This window comes from Populus alba, chromosome 8 (assembly GCF_005239225.2).
Source record: "Populus alba chromosome 8, ASM523922v2, whole genome shotgun sequence".
NCBI lineage: Eukaryota > Viridiplantae > Streptophyta > Magnoliopsida > Malpighiales > Salicaceae > Populus > Populus alba.
This window is the reverse complement of record NC_133291.1, coordinates 13,657,084-13,669,047: the sequence shown is the minus strand read 5'-3', so window position 1 is coordinate 13,669,047 and position 11,964 is coordinate 13,657,084. Positions and strand designations below refer to the sequence as shown.

At 35.3% G+C, this 11,964-nt stretch overlaps 2 protein-coding genes across 4 annotated transcripts; one reads left to right on the top strand and one right to left on the bottom strand.

The window, feature by feature from the left end:
* The first annotated feature begins 2,648 nt into the window (after window positions 1-2,648).
* On the top strand, window positions 2,649-5,419 carry LOC118058552 (formin-like protein 4). The gene is given in 3 exon segments (XM_073410876.1): window positions 2,649-3,231; window positions 3,234-3,847; window positions 3,974-5,419. Coding segments are annotated over 3 exon segments (2,391 nt in total). The 5' UTR covers window positions 2,649-2,883; the 3' UTR covers window positions 5,403-5,419.
* An 894-nt stretch (window positions 5,420-6,313) lies between these two features.
* On the bottom strand, window positions 6,314-11,491 carry LOC118058542 (protein WVD2-like 7). Of its 3 annotated transcripts, XM_035071246.2 has the most exons (9): window positions 11,183-11,491; window positions 10,924-11,031; window positions 10,073-10,723; window positions 9,511-9,933; window positions 9,354-9,418; window positions 8,657-8,753; window positions 8,470-8,541; window positions 8,133-8,243; window positions 6,314-6,811 (listed from the first exon to the last, which is right to left on the bottom strand). In XM_035071246.2, exons 2-9 carry the CDS (start codon window positions 10,963-10,965, stop codon window positions 6,785-6,787), a joined length of 1,488 nt encoding a protein of 495 aa, XP_034927137.1. In that variant the 5' UTR covers window positions 10,966-11,031; window positions 11,183-11,491; the 3' UTR covers window positions 6,314-6,784. The 3 variants fall into 3 exon arrangements, with proteins under 3 accessions (XP_034927137.1, XP_073266883.1, XP_034927141.1); XM_073410782.1 differs by lacking the exon at window positions 11,183-11,491 and having other exon boundaries at window positions 10,924-11,173; XM_035071250.2 differs by lacking the exon at window positions 11,183-11,491 and having other exon boundaries at window positions 8,133-8,176; window positions 10,924-11,173.
* Between the last annotated feature and the right edge of the window lie 473 nt (window positions 11,492-11,964).

Genomic DNA, 11,964 nt, shown 5'->3' with positions numbered 1-11,964 from the left:
AATAAAACAATATAGTGTAAAATATGTTTAGAAAAATAATATGGTTTAAAGAAGTTACAGATGAATACTGTAATTTGCTAGTAGCAACTAATTATAAAATTAATGGATATAAAATTTAATAAACAAAGAGAAGAGATAAAAAAATAAATAAATTATCGAGACAACTTAAAGTTATAGAGTGTTTTTCTCTTTCCTTATTCAACCTTTTAACCATTAATTTTATAATTTTAAAAAAAATAGTATATAATACTTGCAAACTCATGAATCACAGTGTTTATCTACTGCACTTCAAACCATGTTATGTTTCTAGATATATTTTTTAAAAAATATTTTATTTTATCGATTTTTTTCCTGAGCTGGAGTTCAAAAATACTCCGGGATCTAATGTATGAATTGTCGAACATGTTTCCTGAAGGAGGGCCAGCTGGAGGTGGCCATGGATCGTCACTGCAGTTTGTGTCTGATGGTCTCTCTCTGATCTAATAGTGGCGGCAGACCTGCAAATGCTCTGCTGTCAAGGGGGGGAAGATCGGTGGACCCCTTCGTCAGAGAGGCAGGCTTTGCTAGTTGCTTAGAGAATGTGGTCACTCTACGTGGAGGCTCCAGGAGGTGTTCTTGTCATCCACGCTTGCAAACATAGCGTTTGATTGGTCGTCTCAAATCTCTATCTAAAGGCGCACGAGTCTATAACAAATCGAACCTCAGTTCATCTCTGCTTGAAAAGGTTGGCAAAGCTCAAGGCTACGTTTATTATTTCACCTTGTTGGTTGTTACTGTATTTTTTAAAAATTAAATTTTTTTTATTAATTTTAAATTAATATATTTTTAATGTTTTCAAAATTATTTTGATGTGTTAATATTAAAAATAATTTTTAAAAAATAAAAAAATATTATTAACATGCATTTTAACATGAAAAGTTATTTGAAAAGCAACTATAACCACATTGCCGAACAAGTTTAATTAATTATAAATTTCACGAGTAATCCTTTTGCGTTTTAAAAGTATTTTTAAAAAATTTAAATTTTTTATTTTTTTCTTTGCTTTAAATTAATATTTATTTAGTGTTTTCAGATCATTTTGATGCTTTAATATTACAAATAATTTTTTTAAAAATAAAAAAAAAATATTATTTTGATGTGTTTTTCTAGTAAAAAACACTTTAAAAAAGCAACCGCAATTACACTTCTAAACACACCTGGTTAAATATTTTATACATGTTTTTTTTTACACATAAACTTCAATTATTATTTTTACCAAAACACGTATCTCAATCCAACTAATCGAATTTTTTTAAAATTACAACCACAAAAACTATCTAAAAAATAAATGCACTCTTAATGGATAACATTCACCAACATTGCTGAGGTCTGGTCAATTGTTTAATAATCAAAAGTGAGAAAAGTGATAGGAGCAGCAAGAACAAGCCTAGCATTTCCTCAACTACTACATTACATGCCCATAAAGATGGTCAGGAAGATCTTGATGTAGAGAGACACTCCCATTATTTTCAAAATAAATGATTTTGGGCCCATAGAGTTTATGAGATGACACCAAATTTGATAAGGAGTTTTGGATTGCCCCTTTACAAATTAATTCCACACACTTTACTTCCCGGAATATAAAGCCAAAACCCACCACTAATTAGAAAATTGACATTTGAAACTAATAAGGAATGCAACTTAACCGATCAGATTCTGAGTTTGTTTTTTTAAGATTATTAATTTGAGTTTTATAAATCTTAGAACCACTAAAGATTTACATAGTCATTAATTTTAGAACTCATGGAATTAGTTAAGGTGCGTGTAAATTAATTCGAACACCCAATATTAATAAAAAAAAAATTACATTTGAAAACCACAAAAAAATCAATACCCGTTTGAAAATCTCATCCCAGTCGAGCTTTAATTAAGTAAAACTTAGGTTTTTAATTTGCTTGATCATACTCATTCTCATTCAATGTGAGATCTGATTTTTTTTATATATTATTTAATAAGTTTTAAAAAATATAAAATTAATTTATGAATGGTTAAAAATTGTATATGTATTTTTTATAGTCTATATCTATAGAGATTTTTTTTTTTAACTTTTAGATATGAGATAACTATATATATAACCCACTTCCACATGTTTCTTAACTTTTCCACGTGAAATATTAAAATCTTAATTTTTTTTTTTATTTTTTCCTGAGTCAACCCATGTTATCCAAGACCTATTTTCTTGATCGAGTTAATCTTCCGGCCGAGTTTAATAACTATAGCAAAATATACTTCACCAACAATTGCCGAGTTAATTATATCGCCCCTAGTGTACTAAATTTAATTATTTAGTCCTCATGATTATAAAAGCTATTAGTTAATCCTTATGTTTTTAAAATCTATTAAGAATCTAGTTCTTCCATCAATTCCATATTTTTTTGCAATTTATTTTGTTTATTTTTTATTATTTAAAAAATAGCGATAAGAAAAGAGAAGTAGGCGAGATAGAAACATTTGATTGAACGTGGAACCTTGATCGCAAGGGTGTTTAATTATTCTTGTTTAACACTAACACTATAAGGATTAATTAATTAATTATGATAAAGAATAAAAGACTAAGTTATATAAATAAATCGCAAATAAGAGCTAGGTGACAACTTACCGAAACGAAATGGAAACAGCCGAACCACCAGGCAACATCTACTCTTTTGAGACTGTCCAGGTGAACAAAACCAAAAGCAAAACACAAGGTGATATCATTATTTTTAAGCTTGGATTTGGATTGGTATGGCGGGTCGATAAGGGCCTTGACTGATCTGGAATGAACCAAAAATTAATAAAAAACACAGTTAACATCCTAGAGCTGGAGATCTCAATCTGCAAAATTCTTCAAGGATTTCCATTTTCATGGCGGCCATTAAACAGCCATGGCATGTTCTCCATGTAATGTTTTTCCTCTCAGTTATTCCTTTCTCTTCTTCCCAGTCAAATTCTCCTCGAAATATTGAAACCTTCTATCCATTTCCAGCACCAAAACCGACTGCTTCTCCGAACTCTACTTCAATGGGGTCATCAGTGCCAGCACGTTTGCCTCCGTCGTCATCCAACAGAAACGTTATTAAGGCAGTAGCTGCAACAGCTGCAAGCACTTTTGTTGTTGCCATTTTGCTCTTCTTCTTAATCCAGAGGTTCATACTTGCGCCTCGAAGAAGAAAGGAAGGAGACGACGCTGATTCTGGAGGAGGCCAGACAGTGGCGCCTCTGCCTCTCAGGGTCAGTTTTCTCGAGTCGAAGGGAATGTAAAAGGAGTGGTTGTTGATGAGAATGGATTGGATGTTCCGTCCTGGAGAAAACATCAAGTGGAAGACAAGAAAAACAGTTCTCGCAAACAAGAGCTCAGGAGGAAGTCTGAACCCGCACAAGAAATTCCATTGATTCGAGGAAAATTCTCCATTTCTGAAACGAAAGTTGTACCAGAAACAACAGTTCCCACTGTCAGTTATCAATCTATCAATGCCATTGAAAAACCAAAAACAAGCCAACCATCAAATCTTCCACTTGCTCGGTCTCCAACACCACCACCACAATCTTCGATGGCAATTCCAAACAAGCAAGTTCCTGAACCGCCTCCACCTCCTACAAACCCAGCAAAGCAAAAACATCAACCACCCAAGGCGGCTGGTTTGGCGGCATCTTCAAATCTACCTCCATTTAATAAAGGTGAATCAGGGGAATCTTCAACCGGACAAGGCAGCACCAGTGCAGGAACAAGGAATGGTCAGGTAAAAGTGAAGCCGTTGCACCGGGATAAGGTGATCAAGAATACTGGCCATTCCATGGCGTGGGACAAAATTGATGGTGGCTCTTTTAGGTAATTGTGGTTCATTTTTTTTTTGTTTTAATAAGAATATAATTAAGTAGTAGTTCAACTTCAATATATATATATATATATCCTGTTCTTTGGATTCTCAAGTTTTTCTGTGTATTATAATTTCAGGGTTGATGATGATCTTATGGAAGCCCTCTTCGGATTCGTTGCCACCAACAGAAAATCCCCCAAAAGAGACAACTCGAGCAATTCAAAGAATCTTAGTTCCATTCCACCAGCACAAATTTTTATCCTTGATGCCAGAAAGTCCCAGAACATGGCGACTGTTCTCAAATCTCTGTCAATCTCTCGCAATGAACTCCTGGATGCATTAACTAATGGCCATGGTCTAAATGCAGATACTCTTGACAAGCTCATGAGAATTGCCCCAACCAAAGAAGAAGAATCCCAAATCCTTGAATTCAGTGGGAATCCCACTAGACTGGCTGACGCTGAATCCTTCCTCTTCTATCTTCTGAAAGCCGTGCCATCGGCATTTGGTCGTCTTAGTGCCATGCTTTTCAGATCAAATTATGATGCAGAGATTCTTCACTTCAAGGAATCTTTACAAATAGTTGATTCAGGGTGCACGGAGCTTCGAAATCGAGGGCTCTTTATCAAACTTCTGGAAGCAATTCTCAAGGCTGGTAATTCTCAAGCTTTCAATCCAACTTCACTTCGAAAGCTATCCGATGTTAAGAGCACCGATGGAAAAACTACATTACTTCACTTTGTCGTGAAAGAAGTAGTCAGATCTGAAGGAAAACGCTATGTTCTTAACCGAAATCGTAGCTTGAGTCGAAATATCAGCCAAAGAAGCAACAGCAGTAGTGTGATTTCAGAGATTTCAACGTCAAAAGAAAAAAGAGAGAAGGAATATATGATGCTGGGATTACCTGCGGTAGGAGGGCTCAGTACCGAATTCTCTAATGTAAAGAAAGCCGCCCTAATAGATTATGTTGCCTTTGCTTCTACTTGCTCTGTTCTCGAAGCTCGTGCAAGAGAAGTTAGGGCATTTGTGTCGCAATGTGCTCCTGCTAATGGCGAAGGGGGGTTTGTAAAGGAAATGAAAGGTTTTCTTGAAGCAGCAGAGGAAGAACTGAAGAGTTTGACAAAAGAGCAGACTAGGGTGATGGAACTTGTTAAAAAAACAACAGAATATTACCATGCAGGAGCTTCCAAGGATCAAGAAGCACATGAAATTCAACTATTTGCCACCATTAAAGACTTCCTATATATGGTTGACCAGGCATGTGTTATGCTTGCTCGAAATCTGCAGAGGAAAACGCCATCATCAAGTATTGAACCCTCGCCGAAGTCATCAAGAATGCCGGTGAGGTTCCCGAACTTGCCTGAACGCTTTATGCTCGAAAAATCTATGAGCAGCTCTAGTGAATCGGATTCAGATTTTTATAATAGATACTTATCAATTATCATGGAAGGGAGAGGACCTATGTACATAGTTGTTGCACAAAATATTTCAGAACATAAACATTTCGGGCAAGTGATTTTTGGATTCATCACATTGTTTGCAAGTTCTTATTATATATTCAAATAAACATTTTTTTTTTTCATAATTGTTTAGATTTGTCAATTTCTTTGAAAATGCAAGTGCATTTTAATTGATGCTATCAAAAAAGTGATCAAGATGATTAAGAGATAAATCTCAAGCTATTCTAATGCACAAATAATAAATAATGTGGAGAAATCTTAGATTGACTTTAAAAAAATAAAAGATACAAAAAAAAAAGAAACAGACATAAAAAGAAAAAGAAGATGAAACCATAACCAACAAAAAAAGTGATAAGAACATCTAATAGCTTTAAACTAATAAGATGTTACTAATTACTTCATGAACAACGCAAATTTTTTCTTGTAATAGGGGATATATAGAAAAGATAAAAATAAAAATAAAAAGTTTATAAAATCTTTATTCGATAGGTAAGATTAAGATTAAGCTATGATTACTGGTATTATATTTGAATATAATTATGATTATACTAGCACTTGGATACCCATTATCATAATAAGACGAGGAAAACACTTGATTTCTCTAATGGAAATGGAATCATGAGCACACAACAGCGCAGTTCTTCTCGGTTACAGATAAGAATTCCATGCTGCAATTGAGTGAGAAACAAAGCACACTACTGGGTATCTTTACCAGTTTGAACAGAATACTGGACACCGGAAATACGGGAGTGTCACCGTTATCGCCTTCCTTTCTCGTTGCCCTTGACTGGAGGCAATTTTCCTTCCTTGACTTGACGGATCACAGAAATGCAAAGCTTAGAAACAGGTACAGTTGCTTGCAATGCAAGAATTGAAGAGTAGTTGGAGCTTGGATTTCGATCTTGCAGGCTTGGTTGATTTGGCTAAAATTTCCTTCTTGCCCATATGGTAGAATATTTTTGTCAACTCCCATTAAATAATGCCGCCGGCGGCCTGTTGAACCTCATGTTGTGTAAATTTGCGGGACAAGACGCCTGGAAAATACATCTTTACAAAAGCAGAGCATGGTACCATCACAAATACAAGTTAATATATACAAACTATTACAGGGCCTCCAAGCATTTCTAACGATTTGATACTTTTGATCTCACACAACAATTTTATTATTATTTTTATTTCTACGTCCTCCATCCAAGCCTCCAAAGTTGATGAGTGAAAAACAGGGCAGGGCTCACTTCTTGCCGTTTTCTGTCACACAACTAATCTCCCATCTGTCTAGACAGCATGGTTAATGATATCCAGTTTCTCTGGTTGCAATTCCAATATATAGGGTTCCTTGCTGGAAAGCGATTCCTCCACTCCATATGTACAATCATCGTCTAGAAATACATGCATGCAGCCTCCAATGTGAATGGACTACCCCTCACCCACTGTTTCTTGTAGACAAATTTCTTTGTATCTCTCATTCCTGGTAGATTATGCATAACTCTATATCCGAAGCGTCTTCGAACCCTCCTGCGTATGTCATCATAACAAAATGTCTAATCAGTTTTTGCATTCATTTATATCTTTCACCCCCTCAGGTTTACTGTGTTTACTAGTTTTCTTTTTCTGGTGCTCAACTCATCTTTTTCCTTCCCCTAGTCCTCAAGAAGAGGACCATTAAATGGGGAATATGAGTTTGTGACATGATTTAGAAGGGAATTCAGGGAGCAATGGATTTAAGTAAAAAACGTAGTGTTTGAGCATGTTTACATGGTCCTTCAGTCTACAAGATAATTCAGCAAAACAATTTCCCTTTTCAATTCATTGCTCTATTTTCCCCAGAATTCATAAATTGGATTCTCCTGAGTTTCAACAGATTGGGTCTAGAAGCTTACATCAGATGTGTTTTAAGCTCAAATGCTTCTACAATTTTGATGTGCAACACAAAAAGATGCATTTCACTTATCAAATGCCATGTTGCGTTGACAATGACAGGTCCATCCATCATGTTCCTTGTGACCCATTTTGAGTGATGGCCGATTGACAAACAATTATTTTTTTATTATTAACATGGGTGTTCGGGCCAGCTTATACGCACCTCGACTAATCTCATGGACCCTAAAGTTAACATTATGTAAGCCTCCAAGTGACTCTGAAAGGACTCGAACTTGTGACCATTAAAAAACAAACCCAAGACATGACCCCACCAGACTTGACAAACACTAATGTCTTGTGTGGGAATGGTGAAAGCAACGAACAAAAAAAAATAAAATCATTCGACTATTTAGAGATTTTAATATTGTAAGATTATTCTATTTAGAGACTTGACAAACACTAAGATTATTCGACTATTTAGATTATTTTAATATTGGCAGACAAAAAAAAAGCATTCGACAATTATTCTAGATTTTTTGTATTTTTAGGAATGGCAGTATTTATTATTTAGTAGTTAAACCAGCAACTTAGTTTATTCTAGTTTTCTTTATGAATTTAATAGTTTTTTTTTTAATTCAACTTTATATAGTCTGGTGTCTATAAATAAGCACCCTACCTAGACATTGAAAAAAAAGTCGGAACATTGAAATCATAACACAAAAAATTTGACTTTTCTCAGACTGGATCGGTTCTCTAGTTTTGTTATTTGTCCATGGATGCACATCAATGGTAGTTGACTATTAATATACCAATTTCATTTCCACAAAGCACATAATTGTAGGGATAAACTAGAGATGTTTTTCTAACATTGAGCACATACCAACGTATAATGTTTCAAATTGTTTTCCATTCCATGTAGATAATTCAAAGTAATTTCTACTTCATAAGAGTAGCAGGACTCTGGAACAGGGCATACCTTATCTAATGGGCTTTTCGATGCCTTCCGTGCGCTACAGAAACCTGGCATGGGTGTGGGTTTGAAATTAGAACTATGTCTTAGCTTTTTAATCTCTCCCTGTTTTTCCTCCTGTGACAAGCATATAGCATGGAAGTCGATGGAATCATACAATCATAGTGTTTTGGGACATATATTTAGGGAACACTATCATCAAAGGAAACCTACGGCAGGGAAAAAACTCTTTTTGTATGCAGACATGCATACAGAGACATACAGACATCTGTTTTCAGTTCATTGCCACATCATAGCAATTTGATACCAACAAAGAAAATGAGCATAATACATGGAAGTGTACCTTTGATTTTGTTCGAAGGCGTGCGCTCTCTGCCGGCTTAGCAGTAGATTTTTCTTCCAATTTCATGGAAAACTGAAATTTATTTTAAAAATGATCTTAACTTAGTGGTTAGCAGAAAACAGCATTGTATGCTCAAGATGTCAAAATCTTTCACTAGAAGAATTGTCCAATAGAGAAAGCAGGATACCTCTTTCCTTCTCTTTGCCCTTTCATCACTTTTCAAGACAAAAGAAGATGGGGCCAGCTCAGCAGTTTTCCTATCCACCCGACTGGATTTCAGAGACCTGTCACAAACATTGACGCAACAATGAACTTTCCATGCAAGGTAAATCTTTTAGGTGTTTGGACAAGAGCAACTTAGAGGAAGTCAACTGTAAACTACAATGTTGTTTCAAATTTCTTCATGATGTCACTCTATAAATCATATATACGAATGCTAAACTACACAGTACTCTCACAGACCAATAGAAAAGTGTTGGTTAGCGTAAGCCACAAATTTTGTGATGTTAGAAAGGCAGGAAACAAATTATAAATAAAATGAGAAAGTTCAGAAAACTGAAATGAAAAATCCACAAGTATTTTTAGGAGTTCAATTTTTCTAGGAGTTTAATAAATAAAATCCACGAGAAAAATTATAAATAAAATGAGGAAGTTCAGAACAAATTACAAGTTTAATTTTTCTCCTATCATTGATTAGCTTTCACCCTCTCCATCATCTGCCTCGTTTGTTAGAGAAAATAACGTAAATTTCAAAGCTATATCCAGCCACCCAAGAGATAGAAATGAACATATTTGCACATGTATGTCACTATGCAAGTGTGCACTTGCACGACAAAAATATCACTATATTCATCAGGATACAAAGTAGACAATCTGAACATTACACTATATTCCCCGTTCGTGGTGTCGTTGACGTGGAAACCTTAACATCTGTCCCTTTGGCAGGCACCTGCTCAAGAAAATTGAGATTTTGAGATTCAACAAGACAAACACATCCGCTGGGTAGTAAAATTATTATAAAGGTCATGTCATAAGCCTAACCAGGTGACGGGCCTGCTTTTCTCTAATAGCTCTCTCTTCAGCAGAAGATTTCAACTGGCTAAAATTGTTTTGGAATATCTTGAATGCTCTTTTGACAATGTCCTTATCCCCCATTTTCTCCCTAATAAATGATTTTCTAGAAGATATATGAGGATCGGGCTCGGAATTTGAGGGATTCATGGTCAGAGACAAGTGCAAGGATTTAGAAATCACTTTCTTGCTCCCTCCAGCAGGAGGATTTTTGCTCCTTGGTAACAATGAGCCATTCAGTTTCTTCGTGGAAGACTGTGATGCAGGCAGTGAACTAGAAGTTGGCACACGCTTTGAGACCTTTGGAGTGGAGATTTGTGGCTGTTTAGTTGCAAGTGGTTCTGGTTTCTTCTTTGCCCTTGCTGTATCTCTAACCTTGCTCATTGGAATAATCTAAAACAGTATAGCAAAACATATGAGCTACTGATATTAATAAGAACCAAAGTTGCAAGAGGTACACAAAAAGCTCTCCGCAGTTTTTTTTTTTTTTTTTCCTGCGGCAATGGCCAAGTTCAGTAGCATAATAATTCACCTTTGAAGATCCCCTTTGATGATCGAACTTCACTTTTTCCTCTTTGATCATTAGGATGCTTTCCATCTCTTTTTCTGAGTTCTTTGGCAATTCCCTCATATCTTGAGATCCCCTTTCCTCCTCTTTTATTAAAGCCAATTCTTCCAGCTTGGTTGACTCGGGGCTATCTAATTTGCTGTCCAGTTCTTCTTTCACTCTCCCGTTCGATGAGGCTTGACTTTTTACATCATTTGCAGCGTCTTCATAAGGCTCGTCGACATGGCCACCATCCCGCTCATTATCCAATTTACTTTCGTGTCTAATCCCTTCAGCAGAAGTTTGGCCATTGGACACATCAAAGCTGGAATCCGTCTGGCCATTCTTGCCCGTTAGATCTCCAATGTTATGGTTGTTTTCCATCGATGATTCATGTTCCGTTTGCTTCTCCTGATCAATTAGCTCAGCCTTTCTAGCGGCAATCTTTTTGTAATGGGCCTCAAAGTAGGCCTTTTTCTCAGCTACAGATCCAGGAGTGGCACACTTCTCTACTTCCTCCAAGTACTTATTCTGTGAGAAGGACGACCATCTCTCCCAAGACAAAGAATCACTCTCAAATCTACCAAATGAAACTGATACTTGAAGAGCAGGATCTGAGGCAGCTGTTCCTCCTATCTGTTTATGGAATCACAAGAAACCAAAATTCAAGAAGGAAACAGAACGACTGCTAATAACTACACAAGAACAGAAAACATGGATTGGAAATCAATCAAGAACCTACAACAAAAATTAGTAAATTCAAGAAGACAATAACGATAACTAGATCCTAAACAAATGGGCAACATTTTTACAGATCAAGGGACAAGTGAGTGTACCTTATCTTCATAACTTGTGGCAGCAGCCATTGATTCACCCATAACTACAAAACACCACTCCAGAGCTGAATGAATCACGACTAAGACACAAACAGTTTACCCCTTAGCCTGCAGTGGCAAACGCATGCCAACAATTCATTGAATCACAAAGAAAAAAAGACTAAGAAGAAGCTAATGCCAATGAATCGAGACAAAAGAGAAGAAAAAAACCACACAATAAGAAAGTATGAATGGGAGGATGCGATGTGTTTCAAAGTACCGTTTTTTTTTTTTCTCGTTTTTTCAGACGGACTTTTAGCTGTGTATTATCACTTCACCTTTTCCACCCTAATGGGATCTTTGACAGTTTCTGGTACTTGTGGAAGCTACTGATAACCCAATCATCAGACAAAAAGTTCTCTTTTTCTAGGGGTTGTTGTTTACGTGCAGTGGTTAGAGAAACAGAGACATGAAAAGATGTTAAAAGAGTTGAGCTCAATTATGATTAGATTCAACCAAAGAAAAGAAAAGCAAGAAATCACAACGATGACAACCAAACTTTTCAGCTAAATATTAATATTGCTTGTTGTTTACTTGTTCATGTTAATTTTTTAAATAGTTTTTTTATTTATTTTTTAAAAAATATATATATATATATTAAAATATTTTATTTTATTTATTTTTAATATTAATATATTATAATTATCATAAAATATTAATTTAATATTTTTTAAATTAAAAACATTTAAAAAAAGCATTAAAAAAATGAAGTATGTTAAACAGCCCCTTTATCAGGACAGCACTAGAGTTAAGCAAGTGACTGACAGGTCTCTCAGTTTATCTTTGTGGACCCTTGGATTGAATCTGTTGAACTGAGAAGATCTCACTTTAGAAACCTTATCGAGGAAATGTCCAAAAATATAACTAAGGGACCACGTTCTCTTACCGAGATTGATGATGTCGGGCCAACTGTAATTAAATTACTGCTTGTTTTATATTTTAAAAGTATTTAAAAAAAAATTAATATTTTTTTAATATTTTTAAATTCATTTTGATGTACTA

Coding starts and splice junctions, on each gene's coding strand:
- LOC118058542 (XM_035071246.2), bottom strand. CDS start 10,965: ATGGGTGAATCAATGGCTGCTGCCACAAGTTATGAAGATAAG. Junction 8,754..9,353: donor CCACGAACGGGGAATATAGT/GTAATGTTCAGA, acceptor TGTTTGTGACAG/GTCTCTGAAATCCAGTCGGG. Junction 8,244..8,469: donor GCCTTCGAACAAAATCAAAG/GTACACTTCCAT, acceptor TGCTTGTCACAG/GAGGAAAAACAGGGAGAGAT.